The sequence below is a fragment of the Gadus macrocephalus genome, chromosome 2 (genome assembly GCF_031168955.1).
Source record: "Gadus macrocephalus chromosome 2, ASM3116895v1".
NCBI lineage: Eukaryota > Metazoa > Chordata > Actinopteri > Gadiformes > Gadidae > Gadus > Gadus macrocephalus.
In genome coordinates, this window is record NC_082383.1 from 4,475,404 (window position 1) to 4,494,779 (window position 19,376).

At 47.5% G+C, this 19,376-nt stretch overlaps 3 protein-coding genes across 8 annotated transcripts in view; 2 read left to right on the plus strand and 1 right to left on the minus strand.

Moving 5' to 3' along the window:
- The window catches only part of LOC132475632 (ubiquitin carboxyl-terminal hydrolase 22), a 33,511-nt gene extending 24,199 nt beyond the window's left edge, over positions 1 to 9,312 (plus strand). For all 4 annotated transcript variants that reach the window (XM_060076870.1, XM_060076874.1, XM_060076875.1 and 1 more), the window contains 8 exons: positions 73 to 232; positions 1,335 to 1,440; positions 2,483 to 2,641; positions 4,562 to 4,688; positions 5,664 to 5,755; positions 6,388 to 6,450; positions 6,875 to 7,024; positions 7,125 to 9,312. In XM_060076870.1, coding sequence (XP_059932853.1) covers positions 73 to 232; positions 1,335 to 1,440; positions 2,483 to 2,641; positions 4,562 to 4,688; positions 5,664 to 5,755; positions 6,388 to 6,450; positions 6,875 to 7,024; positions 7,125 to 7,167 — 900 coding nt within the window. In that variant the 3' untranslated portion in view covers positions 7,168 to 9,312. The remainder of the gene's footprint in view (positions 1 to 72; positions 233 to 1,334; positions 1,441 to 2,482; positions 2,642 to 4,561; positions 4,689 to 5,663; positions 5,756 to 6,387; positions 6,451 to 6,874; positions 7,025 to 7,124) is intronic.
- Positions 1 to 16,522, minus strand: part of LOC132475672 (somatostatin receptor type 2-like) — a 317,638-nt gene extending 301,116 nt beyond the window's left edge. The window contains exons 1-3 of one of the 3 annotated variants that reach the window (XM_060076918.1): positions 16,232 to 16,522; positions 15,007 to 15,060; positions 12,289 to 14,493 (exon numbers count right to left, since the gene is read on the minus strand). In XM_060076918.1, coding sequence (XP_059932901.1) covers positions 13,316 to 14,428 — 1,113 coding nt within the window. In that variant the 5' untranslated portion in view covers positions 14,429 to 14,493; positions 15,007 to 15,060; positions 16,232 to 16,522 and the 3' untranslated portion in view covers positions 12,289 to 13,315. Of the gene's footprint in view, positions 1 to 12,288; positions 14,494 to 15,006; positions 15,061 to 16,231 lie in introns of those variants that run through there. The other 2 variants (XR_009529962.1, XM_060076905.1) reach the window with 2 other exon arrangements.
- The window catches only part of LOC132475731 (peripheral myelin protein 22-like), a 353,371-nt gene that overhangs the window by 45,767 nt on the left and 288,228 nt on the right, over positions 1 to 19,376 (plus strand). The window lies entirely within an intron of this gene.

Sequence of the window (19,376 nt, forward strand, 5' to 3'; positions counted from 1 at the left end):
ACACCGCAAGCCGTTAAGGAGTCCTCGATTCAGCTGAACGATTGTCATCCGATGTGTTGGTGTGTCTGCCAGTTCTACTCCGGCCACCGGTCGCCCCACATTCCCTTCCGGCTGCTGCACCTGGTGTGGACCCATGCCAAACACCTGGCCGGCTACGAGCAGCAGGACGCACACGAGTTCCTCATCGCCGCGCTGGACGTGCTGCACCGGCACTGCAAGGGGGACACCACGCGTAAGACGCACGCAAGCACGCTACCTACCCACGCACACACCTACCCATTCCCCCGCGCCGACCCGCACGCACTCACTCACAAACGCACGCAAACGCACACCCACGCCGACCCACGCCAGCGCACACACACGAGCAAGCATACACGCAAGCACACGCAGGCTAGCAAGCACACACGCAGGCGTCCTTTTACACCCCGCCCCCTAGTTTTTAGTTCCCCTCCCTATTGTTTAAATGAGCTGGTTAATGTTAACCCCTAGCTAACCCCCGGTTTGGCAGGAGAACTACCCCTGAAGAGTTTCAGCACTGTGTCAGAAAACCCTGACTCATTGAGTTCTATAAGAGGGTGTGCGCGGGCCGTGGTCAAAACGAACGTCACACTCGCATGAGCTGGGATGCGCATCCAATCGATACTAGCACTCTGCGAAAAGCATTTTTAGCTGTAAGTGGCAGATACTCCCACGTAACAACTTTGTACAGTGGCGTCAAAACGAACACCGACATGTTACCTTGCATGTTACAGAGCGGTAACATCACAAAGTGTTTGTTACAGGACATCACAGCCTTCCGAGGGTTTCGTTTATTTATGCAGTTACCAGATGATATGAGGTCTTGAACGGGGAATCTCATCCGCACTGAAATTAATATTAATACGTCAAACGTATTCACGGATCCACCCCACTGTGTACGGCTCACGACACCATTACAAAATGGACCAATCAAAGACAGCGAAGCGAGGGGCGGGAGGGACATGCTGCTCTTCCCCATGCGGACCTATGCCTTTTTTTGTTTTCTTATTCATCACACTCCTTAGCCACAAGTCACTGCTCCCCGCCTCGCTTCAATTCCAAACGTACTGAAGGAGACTGACAATGGTGTGTACCGAAGGGGCCTCACGGGAAGTGCAGGGAATCTCAATAGACCCCAGCGCCTGCAGCAACGCGCTGAGCGGCGTGGCCTCAGCCGCCACCGCTGCCTGTGGCGAGGATGCACGCCACTAAACGAACAGCCCACTGCATTCCCCCAGCCACGCGGCAGGGACAAGGCAGTCTTAAGTTGGTGTGCGTGCAACTTTTTAACCGACAATGTTTTCTGCTTCCATTAGGAGATGACAACGGAAAGAAGGCCAACAATCCAAACCACTGTAACTGCATCATAGACCAAATCTTCACTGGGGGCCTGCAATCAGACGTCACTTGTCAAGTTTGCACGTAAGGACCATTTGTGTGGGTGTGGGGGAGTGTGAGCAAAGATCCCACTGTTCTGCCGTTGGGTCTGACAAAGCATCAAAACCGTTGCACAACACTGCTCGAGTTGCTTCCAACTCAGATCTCCGTTTACTCATTTATCCATCCACCGACTAGATCATATCCCCCTCTCCAGGTGTGCTTATAATGGACCCTGTTCCGATCAAGACGCCCTTCCCCCTAGAGGGCTCAGCGCGGTCTCTCGTGTCCTCTTTGTCTCCTCGTCCCGCACTGTAGCGGGAGGCCGCTCGAAGGGCAGGGCGTCTAGACACCAACTGACCCGGGGGCCGCCCCCTGGAGCTGACGTGTTCCGTTAACGGCAGAACACCGCCCTGATCCACTCAACAGCATCTAGCGGAGAATACGAGGAGCGGTTCACGCCATGTATATGGATACCATCATATAACATAGGATAGGACCGAACGACACACAGGGAACTGTGACTGTGGTTCACCTGTGGTGTATCCCTGATGGATAAAAAAGCATGGCCTTCTTTACGTTGGCGGCATACCGCAAGGTGAACGGCCTCCGTCCTCCTCAACCCCTAGCTGTAGAAGCCCCCTACTGGTCCAACGGACGACTACACGGCATGACTCATCTTATCAAGGGTGATGGTGCATTATCGTCTATGGGTCCGTATAGCAAGTGGGAGATGCGTATAGGAGCACGTGCTAATTCTGCAAAGTGAAAGTCTGCCTTTGGAATACGGCATTAGAAATTCCCTATGTGCAGCAGATTCTGTCTGATGCATCGCCATTGAATTGCCAATTGCGCTGGAAGGAGTGTGTGCGCGCACACACGGAGTGACACACACGGAGGGACACACACACACACACACACACACACACTGCTGCGGCCAATCATCCTTCGATACGCTGGCCACAAAGAGACAAGGGACAGCTGCATGTAGCCAAGACCCTCTGCGCCGTAAACACAGACACACCTGCAGGTGACGTTGTTACTAATGCGTACCCCTCCCCCCCCCCCCCCCCCCCCCTCAATGCAGTGGCGTTTCCACGACGATAGATCCCTTCTGGGACATCAGCCTGGACCTGCCCGGCTCGTCCACACCTTTCTGGCCCCTGAGTCCGGGAGGGGACGGCAGCGCGGTCAACGGCGAGAGCCACCTGTCAGGATCGACCACACTCACAGACTGCCTACGCAGGTACCTCTCCAGCCTCCTCCTCCTCCCCCCCCCCCCACCCCCTGGCCGCCCCCTCCTCCCCACAGCCGCTGCTCACTGCCTCGTCTCTACCGGTGCCGGAGGCGAACCGTTGGGTCGAGCTCTCTGTCTCTGTCTCTGTGTCTCTGTCTAATATTCCCTGATGTAAATGATGCAGGGCGGATCCAACCGCGGCGTTCTCTGGCTTTTATGTTCCCCACTGACGGGCGATCACTCACGGACCGCAATTACAGACAGTGTCAGCAGTCGTCAATGTTACTGGCTCTGTTAAGCAAGGGATAATGTCCAGCCAGCCGGTCATTATCGTAAAATACACAGTTGGATCTTACGCTAGAGGAATATAAGGGGGGAAGTTATTGACACATTCTATTCCCAAGCCCCCTGAGTCAATTCCCTTCTGCCTCTCGATTCCTTGTGACTCTTACTGTCATGGTCCTGCATCACCCTCGAATCAGCCTGATTAGACTGCTGCTCCACTGAAGAAATCAATCATTTCGGCCCAAAATCGAACTAGAAAATAATTTTGTTTGATATTTCATTGCTTCCGCTTATAGAAATGGTCCATTCGATTCTATGGTTGGAAATAGCCTCCATAGCAACAGTGTGTTAGTCATAGCATCGGTCTGCTATGCAGCAAAGAAAGGCCACTGAATACTGTAATTTCCCAATCATAATCGAGTATTCATCAAAGCCATGTAATAAAGTATAATATTTTGGTTAAAATAAAGTCTCACTGCTTGTATAATGATATGGCCTTGACTCCCAAATGTGCTTAAATCAGGCGCCTACTTTCTCTCTCCGCCGTACATTGATTCAACCAGTCCCAAACCGCCACGGTTGCACACTGAACCGTTCTTGCCATCATGGTTCTGGGCGGGCACCGTTACGCCCCTAGTGTCCCCTGATTGATCCGTCTCAGCCTCAGCTCTTGCCACACCAGGAATCCGGAGACGGAACAGATTTGACTGCTGCTGCTGCTGCGGCTGCTTCAGATAGGATGTGTCAATACATTCCCCCCATAGTCCTATAGCATAGCATCCAACTGTCAGGCTTCAGCGCTCTGAAACCACCCCCCGGGGCACTGCTCTCTCTCTCTCTTTCGTACCCTCTCGTTCTCCCTCCTTCCCTCTCTCACCCTCTTCCTCCCCCTCCCCTCACTGGGGCTTCTCCCGTTCTGCCTGCACCACAGCCCTCGGGTGGGAGGTGAGAATACCCGGGAGCTCATCTCCCATCAACCCAGGGTCTGCAGAACAGGTGTTGCCTCTCACGACCTACCCCTCTGCCTCATCACTATTACTTTCTCCCTTGCTCATTCTCTCTCTCTCTCTCTCTCTCTGTCTCTCTGTCTCTCTGTCTCTCTGTCTCTCTGTCTCGCTCTTTTTCTCTCTCCCCCCCGTTCTTAAGTCTTTACTGCATCCCCCACACACACACACACACACACCAGTCTGCGCTGCAGCAAACCTCTTAAAGGTGCAGGATCGGTTGTTGCTGTTGCCGTGGTGATGGAGGCCTCATCAACGGAATGACTGCACCAGAAACGCAGCGGGGCGGACTCGTGTTATCGCTCTCTGGACGCAACATAACAACCCTCAACGGATTATCGTTTGACACGCCACCACGCCTCCCCCGTTCATGACAGCGGTGGTGGTGGCGGTGGGGCACTGGCCGTGTTTGATTGAGCGGGAACGACCTTATGCGTTGCCGATGACGACCCATCTGCCTCAATGGTTTCCCAGAGCACTGATGAAATGAAACCTCCGTGCCCGTGTCGCATTGTCTCTCCGTCGCTCCGTCTGTTATGTGTGCTCTCTGTATGTTGTTCTCGCACGTCCTCTCCCTCGCCCACGCACGCGTGCGCGCACACACCCTGGATCCATCTCAATTCTGCTCCTCGTCACGCAGGTTCACGCGGCCCGAGCATCTCGGAAGCAGTGCCAAAATCAAATGCGGTGGTTGCCATAGCTACCAGGAGTCCACCAAACAGCTGACGATGAAGAAGCTCCCCATTGTGGCGTGTTTTCATCTGAAAGTGAGTCCGCCCGTGGTTGCATGATGCCACGCATCGCCTCCCGCCGCAATGTCTTCCACGGCACTGGGGACACGGGATTATGGGGTTTCATGGCGGCCCCCTTATGTGAACGTATGATAGAATGAGTATGGTTCCTAGGATGGACAGAACTTTGTTTATATAGAAGTACAATCAAAATGTCCTCACCATGATGCATCAAATTCAGAGGATAGATTTTGGGGGGGGGGGGTTAAATGATTCCTGATGAAACGCGCTGGTAAATGATGTGGTTTATAATCTTGAATAGCTGGTATTGAGCATGATGCTGAACAGCAGCCATGTGTGATGGACATGTGGTGCAGAGTCTAGTGCTACTGGGCCTAGCTACGGCTTCTGGTTTATCCATTTTGACACTACCATCCCAGAGGACCTCATTGAAGACATAATGTATTCAGCTTTCTATTCTGCACTCATCCTTCAAGAGCCAAAGGCAAAATGTACAAATCGGAGAGAGCAAGCTAAAAGTTTTGGGGTTAAGAGTTTCTCAGATTTAAAATTTGTTTTAGAAAGGAAGAGAATATGTTTCAACTGTGTTGTTTTGTTGCAAGGCTTTTCTAAAGCAACTACTCAAACGTTATGGTGTACATTGATTGTGATGCCGCAAAATGCCAAGCATTCAGTTTAATACAAACAGCAGACGTGTGCAAAACCATGCAACACGCACACCAAAGAGGGTTCTTGTTCCATTTATCAAAGCCTGTTCACCATTCACTCCCTGCGTCATAAATGCATTCGGTCTCTTCCCTGTATTTCATAAGCAATGACTGAGGTTTAAAGCATTCCCTGTTGGTCATAAACACATTTCCCCTTTTTCTTTATCCTCTCCTATCCTCATTCTCTTCCGTCTGCTCTCTCCCTCTTTGTCCTTTCCCTCTTCGATTCCTCCTCTGGCCACCATTCCTTCCCCCCCCCCCCCCCTCCTCTCCCCATCGACAGAGGTTCGAGCACTCGGCTAAACTGCGGAGGAAAATCACCACGTACGTGTCCTTCCCGCTGGAGCTGGACATGACACCCTTCATGGCCTCCAGGTGAGCCACCACTGTCTTATTGATCTCCAATGCAGGAACATTCACCACTAGTCCAGCGCTGTCCCTCATACTGAAGGGACTTTTCACTGGGTCTCATCGCCAACCCAATGAGCTCATGAAAATGTTTGAATCACTCTGAACGTTATACCATTCTGAACCTGTTTTTTTTATTCAATCAATTCATTCATTTCTTTTCCCCATCATTGGATCTGGGTTTATGGATAAAGATATAGATTCCCTTTTTTTCAATCATGGACTCAGACGGGAGGTGAAGGGATATGCAAATGAACCCCGACCCCCCTCCGTGCCAGTCATTAGCCCAGTATAGTCCGCGCCACGTTTTCCCCCCTGCCAGTCGAGCATGCAGCAGCAGCAGCGGCGGCGGCGGCGGCGGTGGTGGTGGTAGTGCCCCACCCCTCTGGTGGTGGTAGTGGAGCCTTTTATCCAGCTGCATACTGGCTCCCCATCATTGGACAGTCAGAGCTCCTGTACAGACACTCCTGACCCCTAGTGGAGACAAGGAGTACTGACATGCATCAGCAGGATGTCTTGTGTTTATCACCAGCCAAACCCTTTTTTTTTTATTATTATTTATTCATCTTTTTCTCTCTCCTTCTCTCTGTCCCCTGCAGTAAAGAGAGCAGAATGAACGGCCAGTACCAACAAACTGTTGATGTATTAAACAACGACAATAAGTAAGTACAACCCCAGGACGATCTGCATCCTCATGGGCAATAATACCATTCTCATTGGAACAACAATCAATTGTCGTTCATTGGGGTTCAGTAAGTCAACTTGGCTCCACCACATCGCGTAACGGATGCACCCTGCTGCGTCTTCTCGGGAACACTCCATTTAATCCCATCGACAAGAATGTCGGGTTTTGTATTAATTCACGGTGTTTAGAACAGCTTTCATTTTCCAGAACGTTTGCCAGGAAGTTTCTTGCGAATAACATTGATAATGCGTGCCCATATATGGCTCTGGCTATTTGGGGCCACGGCCGAAGAGACCGAAACCCAAAGTTCTTTAGAATTGTCTTGATAGAATTCCAGTAGCGCTTCCCCACCTAGGTGACTGACGTATGCCTCCTCTCTGTGTGTGTGTGGTGGCGGACAGGTATGCCTTGTTTGCGGTGGTCAACCACCAGGGGACGCTAGAGAGCGGACACTACACGAGCTTCATCCGCCAACACAAGGACCAGTGGTTCAAATGTGACGACGCCATCATCACCAAGGCAACCATCAAGGACGTCCTGGACAGCGAAGGGTAGAGAGGCGCACCACACGGGGCGTTAGAGGAACCACGGTAACGTGACTTTCCTGCGTGTGTATTAAGGGTCTGTTTTCTTTCTTTCTTGGGTCCGCAGGTATTTGTTGTTCTACCACAAGCAGTTCCTGGAGTACGAGTAAGCCTTAACGCGGGATCACGCTGCCCAGCGTGGAGAACACGACGTCTCTTTATGGCTGCTGAATCCCGGGCCGACGGGAGGGGGTGGGGTGGGGTGGGGGGGGGCAAAGAGAGGACAGACGGACGGACGACCCGGAAACACACAAACCTACCTGAAGCGCTCTCCACTCTCCCGCGCCGGCCGGATCACCCGAGAGTGAGAGTCGACGAGAAAAAAAAATACAATAAAAGATCGAAGACTTCTGAAATCATGCAACCTCTCCACAAACAAACACAAAAAAATAACTATACACAAAAAAAAACAACGCACTGAGCTTCTTCACGCCGGCTACTTGACGAATGCGAGCGGGGAGGATGAGGGATAGGACGTAGAGGAAGGGTTGATGGTAGTCTGTTTCCCCCCTCCCTCTTTCACCCTCACTCCCCCCTCCCTCTGCTGCAGGGGTGGGGTGGAAGCAGGTCAGAGGTCAGCCACGCGGATCGGGGCACATGAGGACATGAGGACCGATTTATTACAGTGTTGTATTCTAACTGTTATTTTTTTCTTTCCCTCTCATTTCTCTCCCATGGTGCTCTTGTTTCAACCGACCAAGCATTTAACTGAGTTCAGTCACGGTGGATTACAAAAAAAAAACTTTTGTCGTATGCATATGGAACTTGAATGCAAAAGAAAAAAAAAATGTTAACAAAAAAAACGATCATAAAACTACACAAAATCAAGGTATTATCAACTGTTTTGTGAGAACAGTTTTAAAGGTATGGTTATGATTCGTATCATTTGTGAATTTAGTTATCCAATACTGTATGAATTTAGTAAATATCTATTTTTGAAGAGAAATGAAATTATGTGGGATCTAAGAGATACCAGTTGCTGGTGCAGTGCTGCCATGGAAACCAAACGGACTTGGACGCAAGCATACCTAATACTCACTTGTTCTGTTTTTTTTTATTTGTTCTGTTTTTCACTCTGGCTGAGGGCAGCAAATATACCCTTTTTATAAGCAACTCATTGAATTTTGAGTTTTTGTTTACTGTTCCGTTCGGTGAATATATTCATTTTTATTTTTTTTTATTTTTTTTGTTGCAGTGTCCCTTTGCTGTCCTGGTACTGAAGAAGAAAAAAAATGGGGGCGTATACTTTTCATGTGGAATAGTTGGTATGATGACGACGACGGTGATGAAATTGGCTCACGTTAGCTGTTGATTAATTGTATGTTATGTGTTAGCTGTGCGGGGGGCATTCTGGTGTGAAGATACTGTATGCATTGTCCTCGGTTTGGGACTCCTTGTATTTTCGAGAATGCTGTGGTCCTCATCATTGGATCAGCAGCGATCGCTGTTGCGCACCAAAACAAAAAAAAAAGGCCCTTTCAACACCGCATGTGACGGGGGGGAAAGGGGCCTGCAAGCGCCTCAACGGCCTCCCCGCGGTGATGCCGGAGGCCTGCGGTCCCTCGGGTCGGTTCTGTCTTGAGGCTCGGTTACCGTGATTCCTGTACTGTATAAAGGAGGGAGGGGGATGTATTCAAAAGGGCAAAAAACGAATTGCACGTACATAGGCACCACCACTCAGGCCACACGCCCGACTCTGATCTATCGGTGGTCCCTTCTCCATGGCAACCGTGAGGCTGGCGGTGTGGTTATGTGGTGTTTATCTCCGCCTCCGCAGTGCAGTAAACCTGGCCCTCTACTCAATCAATACGCTGTCTTTGGAGTCCGATTGTTTTTGAGGTGATGCACATACGCCAGGCTGTTTTGGTGTTTTCATGTTGAAATATTCACGGTTTGTGTACAAAAGAAAAAGAAAAAAAGGATGAAAAAAATCACTTGCATATAAAAGGAGCCCCCCCCCCCCCATCACAAAGTAATATCACATTATTGCCACAGCCCACCCGGGTTGTTTCGCTGCTCTGTAATTAAAACAACAAAGTGCATATCTTTGGTGTGCTGCAGAACCTCTCAAACCCTGAGCCAAAAGGACGGAGGAGTGTGATCACGGACTTGCTAAATGGTTGCACCAAAGTGTTGATGTATCACGGCACAGATCATGCCGCACAATGGACATTCAGGGATGCGGCTGAAACGAAAAAGGAAGAGAAATAGCTTCATTGTCCGTTTCAGTGATTAAACTCAGAACAAAACTGCAATGTATTGGTTGTGTTTTATTTGTCCGTGGCCTTTATCGTAATTGCTGGCGAAACGACGGTTTCACAACTTAATGTATAACCATTTCTTCAATTTGTTATGCGCTTAATTTGGAAATGATAAATAGTTCAAATATTGCGGAGTTTTTGCCAGTTTAAAAATAACGTCTTGACTGATCAATGTTTTTTTTAAGCTGTAGGCCTTAAAGTCCATACTGCATACTAAGTTGAGGGGAGAACTAGCTCAACTTATCCCGGTCATTTCTGTAGATCTAGGGCAGCTCGAGCTCACCTGATCCAGTGTCAGTTCTGTGGAGAGCTAGGGCAGCTCTAGCTCACCTGATCCCGGGTCAGTTCTCTAGAGCTAGGGTACCTTCGTTCTGCTGCGTTTCATACCTTTTTTTTAACTTTGTATTTGGCGCCACCTTGAGGGTTAACTATGTATTACTGAAGGGTAAACGGCTTTCGTTTTCTGTGTCACTGAATATAAATAATTGTACTTAATGGAAGGGACAAAGCGTTACCAACGTAGGCTTTTAAGCATCATACGTATTTTGGAGAAATAAGCTATATAATCTCTTGATACATCTACATAGGGAAGGTTGAGGATATTATTTATTTGTGAATAACCCCGTACAAGGACTATGGTCTGAGAAAAATGTAATTTGAACTTGTGATTTTTGTTTTTTTGGCGTCAGAAGTGGACGAAGGAGGTGTCGAAACCCAGCAGCACATGTTGACTCCGCCAAGTAGAATATCACACCAGAGGGAGTGTTGTAGGCTCCTGAATATCAGCACGGCTGAGATTAGTCCGTAGCAGAACCATTTACCGAGAAGAAATTGCTCTCTAAATAGCTCTGGTCTGTAGGTTCGAGCAACGAAGATAATCACAGAGACGATGCTGATCCAGTGCAACTCGACCTCGACTGCGTTATTACTTTTATGTAACGGTTCTACAAGCACCGTATTAGTAGTTGGTTAGAGTTAATAAGCCGCAACCAATTATGATTTGTTTATTTAATCATTAATTTAGTACCACCAACACAAACAGTTCAAACAGCGACTAAGCCGGGTATGGACTGTTGCCAAGCAACACACTTCTTCCTGCTCTCCAGCTTCTACTTTGTGTAGGTCTAACTACCGCGGGTCTGCTGCATAGTATGACGTGCATTTGTCTGTTTCATTGTATTGTGCAACCAGTGAAATACGATGTGGACAGTTGCTTTGGTGGCATGTGTAATTCCGAAAAGTTAATTATCAATTATTAATGAAGGCTAATTAACGGTTATTACCCTGCAGTAATTTACTGTAAACCGCAGTTTTACATGTGTAGTTAAAAGTTCCAGTGCTGTTATACTCTAGGTATCAGCACTCAATAACTAGGTCGGAACAGTAGTAGGCCCTATAGTGGACATTGCGGTTAAACGGTGCACGTTGCATCAGTTGCATTTAGTTAGATTCAACGAACTTAGAAATATGTTCCATATTAACATGCATGCCCTACCTTTCCAATGCTCGCTTCTCAATCATTTTTATCATGGTGTAAAACTATATTTTAATAATTCAAACCACTAGTTTGTGTAGTGTAGCCTATTTTGTGTCTCTCGTTGAAGGGTGTTACATTCGATATGGACGGGTATTGTAATGGTTTATTTAGGTACAGCTGTGTGAAATCCAAATCAAAACATAGTACATACAGAGACTTTGACTCAGACAATCCATTGGTAATAATACAAAATAATGTATCTACAAATGTCCACAATAATTGCCCAAGCAGCACACACCATGCACGTCACAATCAGTCCACTTTTGTGGCCATTTATTGGAATATCAAATTATTTGTTTATATTTCTCCACAGTGACTTGCACGTGCAATCTACATTCAAAAGCAACATTTCAAATAAATAGATTTACTCTATATATATATATATATATATATATATATATATATATATATATATATATATACGTATTCATGAAGTGACTCAGAATTGATCCTCTGCTGGATATGAGTGTACCCACTGGCTTGAATCTTAAATAAACACACGTTTTTGATAGCAAATAGACAGAGGTTGTAACAACTAACTGTTGACGACATAGCCTGCAATATATATCTGAGAATGATGACAAAGTTTGTCAGTAAAACCATGGTCGACGGTTAGAAGGAACAACAGACCGGTCCAGGGTCTGTGTTCTAGCCCTTCTCAAATTTCATAAAGCAGGGGTGCCTCCCACCTACCTCAACCCCAAGACCTGACCTTTGGTTTCCACTCAATCACACACACACACACACATACACATACTGTACATTCATACATACATACGTACATGTTGTACATACATACAGGTCTGGAACTGAGACTTAGGGTCACCATCAGCTCATGTGAATTCTAAGGTCAAAACCGTTTGTCAAAACACTGGTGTGGAGTTGGTGGCTGAAGGCCGGTCAAGCAGTCTCACCTGGGGAGGGTCAGAGTGACTGGGCCTGGGTGGGGCTGGGTGGGGCTACACACCTGTGGTGCATTGAGTAATCAAGGCATACAGGATAAGCCAGCCATCAGCCAACACACTCAGGGAGAGTTACATCAGTCAGCATCGAACTTCTGCTCTCACTTGTAACATCTAGATCACTCTAAAGTAAAAGGTTTTATTATAGATCAAAAAACACATAGAATCGCCGCACCGACACACTTGCAGTGTCTCTTGTTTCTATAAGAGACACAGATCTAAAAATAGTAGTCACAGATGGTAATAAAGCCCACCGCTGAATTTCAAGCAGCAACATAAGTGGTTTAACGAACGATCACCCACCAAGAAGCGGATATTGACAAGCCGAGTGTCATACACTAAAATTGAATAGCAACAATTTTTACACTGTAGCAGCAGTTGGTTAGTTGATAGACAAGCTAATTCCAATCTATTACCATCACTGAAGAGTACGTAATCCTCTTACAAGATGAAAAGAGTCACCTGGAAACATATAATCCTATGGTATAATAATATACAGTTTCCATCATTCTTTATATCTATACATATATACAATATGTAAGACACCACAGAAATGCAGGAACATAAATCACTCACAGAAGGAAAATCCTACCCCCCAAAGAGAAATCCTTATCATTGAACCTGTTGTTTATAGCTCCAGGTAACACATCCTAATGCGATGCCACCTAAATTCATTCCGGCCAGACAGCATTACCCCAACAGCGCAGGACTTGTTGACCGTGTAATTGTTCCCTCCGGTTGTGTGCCATCAAACCACTGATTGATGATTCTCATACGCCCACCAGCAAATCCCTGCACTGCGTCGGGCCTGTGAAGCGACATGCTAGAAAGGAGAATTTACACAAAACCAATATCTTCCTGGTTGGTAGGGGGGAGGGTTATACTGTATGTAAAAGTCCTTATCCCCCCCCCCCCCCACACACACACACACACACACAGACCCAGCTGAAAGGGTAAGCACATATCCTTATTCCATTAAAGGGAAGTCAAAATGGGCACATGTTGGAAAATCCATATCTCGCAGGGACCTGTTGACCATCTGAGTTAGTGCACTTTCACCTGTCGGCCGCACTCTTTATCGATAACGCAATCTGTACGATCACAGCAGAAACACGTTGAACAAACACATTTGTGGGTGTGAGGCTTTCGCGGTTCAATGAAATGTGTTTGCAGTTCAGGGGGGACGAAAGATACATTTGTTCTGTTAGGCATATTTGATGTTCAATCAGACTGACCATGTGACTTTGATAATGTGCCATGTTTCTCTTCTACCCCCCCCCCCCCCCCCTGCATGCCTGCCACCCTTGTTTCTCTCTGTTGTTGGGCCAGCACCAGATCCAGATCAACACGCAAACTGCAACTCTGTGCAACACATGCAAACCGGGTGGTTCCCGTTCCCAATTCAATTTGTTTGTGACGTACGCGGTTGCTAATTCTACTGCTACTGCTACTGCTACCGCCTTTCCCCCCCGCGGCGGCGGCGGCGGCGGCGGCCTCCTCAGATGCTGGTCTGCAGGTCCCCGTTGAGCAGCGTGCTCTGGGTCTCCGTGGGCTCGTTCATGATGCGCGACTTGTCCTGCCGGCTGTCGCTGCGGTCGATCTCGTCCAGCCCGCCCACCTTCTTCAGACACAGCACGTTCTGGAAGCTCTTCTTGAAGTTCTCCGACAGGAAGGCGTACAGGATGGGGTTGGCGCAGCTGTTGGCGTAGCCCAGCACCACCACGAAGGCGAAGGTGCTCCGGAGCACCGGCGTGGTGCTGATGGTGCCCGTCACCGAGGTGACGTTGAACACGTAGAACGGCAGCCAGCAGAAGACGAACACGGCCACCACGATGGACACCATGCGCGTCACCTTCCGCTCGGAGCGCTTCCTCTTGGTGGAGCCCACCCGGAGGCCCGAGGACTTGAGCTTGACGATGATGAGCAGGTAGCACATGCAGATGACCATCAGGGGCAGGAAGAAGCCCAGGACGAAGGCGTAGAACATGAAGGCGGTGTAGTAGGCCTCCTGGGGCTCGGGCCACACGATGGTGCAGAAGCAGTCGTCGTGCTTGGTGATCAGGCCGCTGTAGATGACGATGGGCAGGTTGACCAGCAGGGACACGCCCCACACCGTCAGGTTGATGGTCTTGGCCATGCGGGGCTTGCGCCACTTGGTGGAGCGGATGGGGTGCACCACGGCCAGGTAGCGGTCGATGCTCATCACCATCAGGCAGAAGATGGAGGTGAACTGGTTCAGGGAGTCCAGCGTCATCACCACGCGGCACAGCACGGGGCCAAAGGGCCAGTGCACCAGGGCCAGCTGGACGGCGATGAAGGGCAGGCCCAGCATGAAGAGGACGTCGGCCACGGCCAGGTTGAGGATGTAGATGTTGGTGACGGTCTTCATCTTGGCGTAGCGCAGGATGACGTAGATCACCAGCGCGTTGCCGCAGAGGCCCACCGTGCACACCAGGAAGTACAGGCAGGTGAGGACCACCGTGCTGGTGCGGTCGAAGCTGGGGTCGGTGTAGTTGCCGCGGCCCTCCGAGTCGTTGGCCTGCGCGAAGCTCTCGTACATCAGGGGCTCCGTCAGGTTGAGGGCCGACGACGGGAAGATCCAGGGCTCCATGGTTCACCGGCGGCTCGCTGTCGCTGTCTTGGGAAAACCGTTTGGCAGGGACTAAGGCATTCCACCTGCAATCATGGAATATATGGATTCATAATGTATATCGATGTGCTTATATTGAGGAGGCGTCTCTGTAGTCCTTCTAAAAGCAGCGGTGATAAGGTTCCTATTAAGGAGCGACAAACGAATGGTCCACATCGATCGAGCCTCGGTTCTATTTCCCTCTCCCCTCTCCATGGAGATGTTACTGACGCATTAACGTCAGGGTTGTCCAATTGGTGGACCTCTATGTAATGAATCTTTGCAATACAAATTGACCTTTTGCATTGGAGTCATTTCTGTGCAGTCAGTCTTAACATTTATCGATTTCCTTGGTCTACACATCTGTTTTAATATTTGACTGCTGTAATAGGAAAAAAGACATGAGGCACTCGTAACTGACCTCTCAGGTTATAAAATAACTCAACAATAGGCCTTTCCCTCGAAGGCTGAATTATTGTGGTTCTGAACAAGCAAACAGGTTTTATTCTTGGTTTATTTACACTGAATACGTGGCCAGTTTCATGATACAGCATGGCTACCTAGGGAAATCTCTCCCCTGGATCCCATCCGCTGGTAATCACTCACACACCCTCCTGTGGGCGAAGGGGGGAGGGGGGGAATAATTAATATAAACAACCAAACCCAACCCGGCCCCCACACGTTTATTAGGGGTTGGGCAGGGATGTAAATTAAGCAGGACTAAGTAATTGAATGAGGAAAATCACTGTCTTCCCTCCCGGGAACCAGACAGGGGCAGCCTACCAGGCTAATATCAAGAGAGGTTTTATTAAGCCACTTTGTCATTTCCTCCGTGACAGCAAGGTGAGGAAAGCAGCCTTACTGAAACGGTTGGATCCTACATTTGTGTTGTGAGTGGTCTGAAGGTCTGTCTTAGTTGAATGCTTTTCAATAGGTATTTATTGACTGAGTGGGTGTGGGGCGCTTTAGGTCTACATTACGAATGCACCTTGCCATCGCTGAAAAACGGGGATTGCTAAAAACAAACATAGTGCAACCTTTGTAACCGTCAGAATCAATATTATCTTCAGGGTATCTGTATACTGTGCTTTGTAAAAAGTTGATCTCACCAGTCTACAAAAACTCCATTAAGAGGTGTTATACGATTTGATGAACCCTTATTCTTTCCCTTTAGCATTAAGTCGTATTGCTTTATATGCAACAAGTTTCATTATCTCTCTCCCATACGATTTAATTTGGCAACGCTTGGTTAGAAAATCGAATGTCCACCAGAACAATATTGTAACAATAAGACTTTATTATCGCCTTCCTTAAAGAGTTTAATAAATAATTAAGGCTATTTTGGACAAAGATCAGCACAACGGAGGAGCAAAGGCGCCTAACATGAAAAAAGAGGATGTGCTCAGACTGTTCTGGTCTATCACGCACATGACAGAATCACTGCAGGTCATGTCACAAGGAATGCAATTATTTGCTTTGGTCAATATTTTTGCATCGCAAATAAACCTATATGGAGATGATAATGCCAATTGTTTGACTCCTAAAGATAAAAAATCGCCCGTTCTTCACGAGTCGACGTCAGGCGATCTCTAACTGAGACATCAGGTAAAGTGAGTGTAGGTTACGCTCAATACTACTGGATGACTGGATGAAGTTATTACGCATTTGATCAAGTAAAAGTTGCATGACGGCACATGTCGGAATCTGCACAACAGTTAATCCAAGAAATGTTCTTGATTTAGGTTGAAAATTACGTACTATGTGAAGAGACCAGTTGATGCTTACCTCTCACACGACGAAGCGCTAATTCGTTAAGACGCGTCTGACACGGAGAAGAAACACGAATCTGGAAGAGCAACGCATCGTCGCCAAAAAGCACCCGTATGCACAAGTTGAACTTCGGTGCGGGTTTTTCCACTTTTAGCACCAAAACCTTAGACTGTTACTGTGTTCCATCAATGGACATCGATGAAGCGACCAAAGACCATGCCGACCGCGCGAGTTCAAATGCAAACAGGAGATCGCGTGCGTCTCGTGGCTGCGCTGCTGTGACGCGCGCGATCAAAAGACCAGTGGAATGAAAGGTGAGCGCAGCATGGAGAGGCTGAGAGGGGAGGCTCTAAGGCGAGGCTGTTGGGGAAGGCTGTAAGGGTGTGAGGGGAGGCAGAGAGGAGAGGCTTTGAGGGGAGGCTGTTTGGGGAGGCTGGGTCTCAACAGGTTTCCATCCTACTAGGCTATATACACCGTGTGAACGTTTTTGCCGGCCATTTTCTGACTCAAACAAGGAGATAGAAAAAACTAGAAACTAAAAGTGTTCTACGTTTCGGAAAAGCTGTTTACAAGACATATGAACCCCCTAAATAGGATAGTGTTGGTCCTTCAGAATATCATTCATTCCTATAACCTTAATATCTATCAAATAGTCACTACCGAGTATTATATTTTTTAAATGTTGAAAGACTTTCCACCAGCTATTTAAGTCAATATATTCCTGAAATGAATGGCATATTCCTACAAATACAATTCGTTTATGATGTTAAATGTTTATTCAGTGGACTTTATTCAATCTCCTCCCATATATTCCCAATTCCAGCTGTCCATGTTCTCTAATAAGCCATCAACCATATTTGGATAAAAACGTTAGAAACCCCCACAAATACTCCTCAGTGCTTCCTGGAGACGTTTACTTCAACAGGGGCTGTAAATATCGTAATAAGTGTTTGAACACGGCGTTCTTGGGCCCCTGTGACGCTGGGCACTCAGCCTAAACGCTTCGCCGAACCCAAGGTGGAGGTGCATCGCGGCCGGACAGACGGCGCCCAGGCGGGGGTCCCCGTCCTCCTGGGGTTGGAGGTGGTGCTGCCAGGGATAACAGATGGTGCCGGCGGTGGCACCGTGCCGCAGGTCAGCGCACGCCTTCGCACTGTTAGCCGCGGTTAATGAGACAGCTTGCTCGTTCTATGGCTGGCGTTAGTGTTAGCTGGAGATGTTGTGTCGGAGGAAGCTACCGAACGAAGGTAAAGGAATGGAGACGGGTTATTTTTGTTTATATGTACTTCAGTAGACGGTTTTATCCAGAGCGTTGGGGTAACGTCTGATACATTGACCAGTAGTTAGAGGGAAGGAGTCTTGCTCCAGCAGTACTACAGGCAGACCGCGGGCACTTGGAAACAAACCGGTGTTTGGATACAAACACAAACAAAAACACAATTTAGATCGGACGATAGCATCCATTTACATGGACATTTCCTCTAAACCTTAAATATCTATTACGTCAATTAAATGATACTCATAAATGTATGGTGTGATACCCTTGTCGTTTAGAAAAAAATCAGTTTGTCAGATAACTGTTAACTTTCAAATGCACTTATGGCCCACTGCTTTAACGCTATCAAAATTGTAATGCGTAATGTGCTTAACATAATATGTTAAGCACATAACACAATACAATTACATTATATGCAATTGTTGTGTGATGTAATAAGACTCTGAGTTTTTAAATGTAAGTCGGCAGAATTTCATCCAAGTTCTCCCACTTAGAGTCGGACTCTTACTCATATTATGAGTGATTGGCCCAATCACTGTTCTAATGTAGTTGCATATTATTTGAACCAGGTAATCTTTTGCAGATGGAAAGGACATTGAATTCTGCAACGGTTATGGTTGCATGAGGAATTTAATCATAGCTGTTTCCTTCCACACCTAACTTGTGAAAACTTTAAAAGATGGATAGTTGTTGACATTCCGGCGATATATTAAACTGGACAGTAAGTGTACTCTGATGGAGCACATAAGGCCGGCCGCAAAATAGATAAGTGAAGTAAAGCTGTCTTCGCTGTTTACTATTTAGCAGAAGGGTTTATTCAAAGCAACTTGCTGTGAATTCAGAAACATCTACAGCTTTGAAATCTTTAATGAGCATAGGGGTTAGGCATTATCAAAAACCTTTCATAACATAACCTGACCGCCTGTCAAAAATGTTTTTGGGCTGTGAATAACTTCGATAATATCCCTGAATCTTCCACCTGAATTGGCCTCGATTGATTATTGTGTCCAGCGAACAGAAAATATTGTCGATGCTTTGTCAGTAATGTATTCAACCACAAACAGTAGGCTCATACGTCTTTGTGTGGGTAGCAGGCAGCCTCTCATTGAGTTGCTGCTAATAAATATAATAATGAAGAACTGAGTGACGCCGACTCCATAACAGCACGCGTGGCACTCATTACCAGGTTATCGTCGACACTCAAGTCGCCGATAACTAAATATTAAATGGCCTCACAATGAATCATCTACCCGATAACTTCATTCTTTTAAGCTAACTGATTACTAAATCAATACTGTTGACGTCGTCGTTAATGACGATCATATCTCTCCATTAGATGCTCATGATTTTGGATACAAGGGTTAGCAACATGGACCCTTTGGTTTGGGCCTGATCAATATCCTGTTGTGAAACAAGACTGGCGATGGGAACGTGTAATCTGGCCTAAGGTCCTCTCTAAGTTGATGAGGCCGTCCTACGTAAGGCAGCGGGGAGCTGCAGGCCCACGCCCCTTCGTCTGCTTTCTAATTACGGGGCTGTGATCTAGCACTTCTTTCTACAGCCTGCTCCGGCATGGAGGGCATTGATTAGTTCTGGCTCTGATGAACTGGCAAACAATTAATCAATAAGTTCCCTTTGGTGCACGTTTGATATATGCTGCTCCTGCCGCTGCCACCTATTTTCCCCTTTGACATTTTATTATGGCAATCGTGTAATGACTTGTGTGAAGCCCTAATCCAATAGGTCGCAAGCCCTGAAGTGTGTGAACTGTTGCTGAGGTCTGCTGATGCTTTGCAGAAGTAATCGTGTTATTCTGGTGGAAACAAGAGGCCAAATGTTGCATGTATGAGTGTGAAAGGATACTGTATAACCAAGTCCCTTACC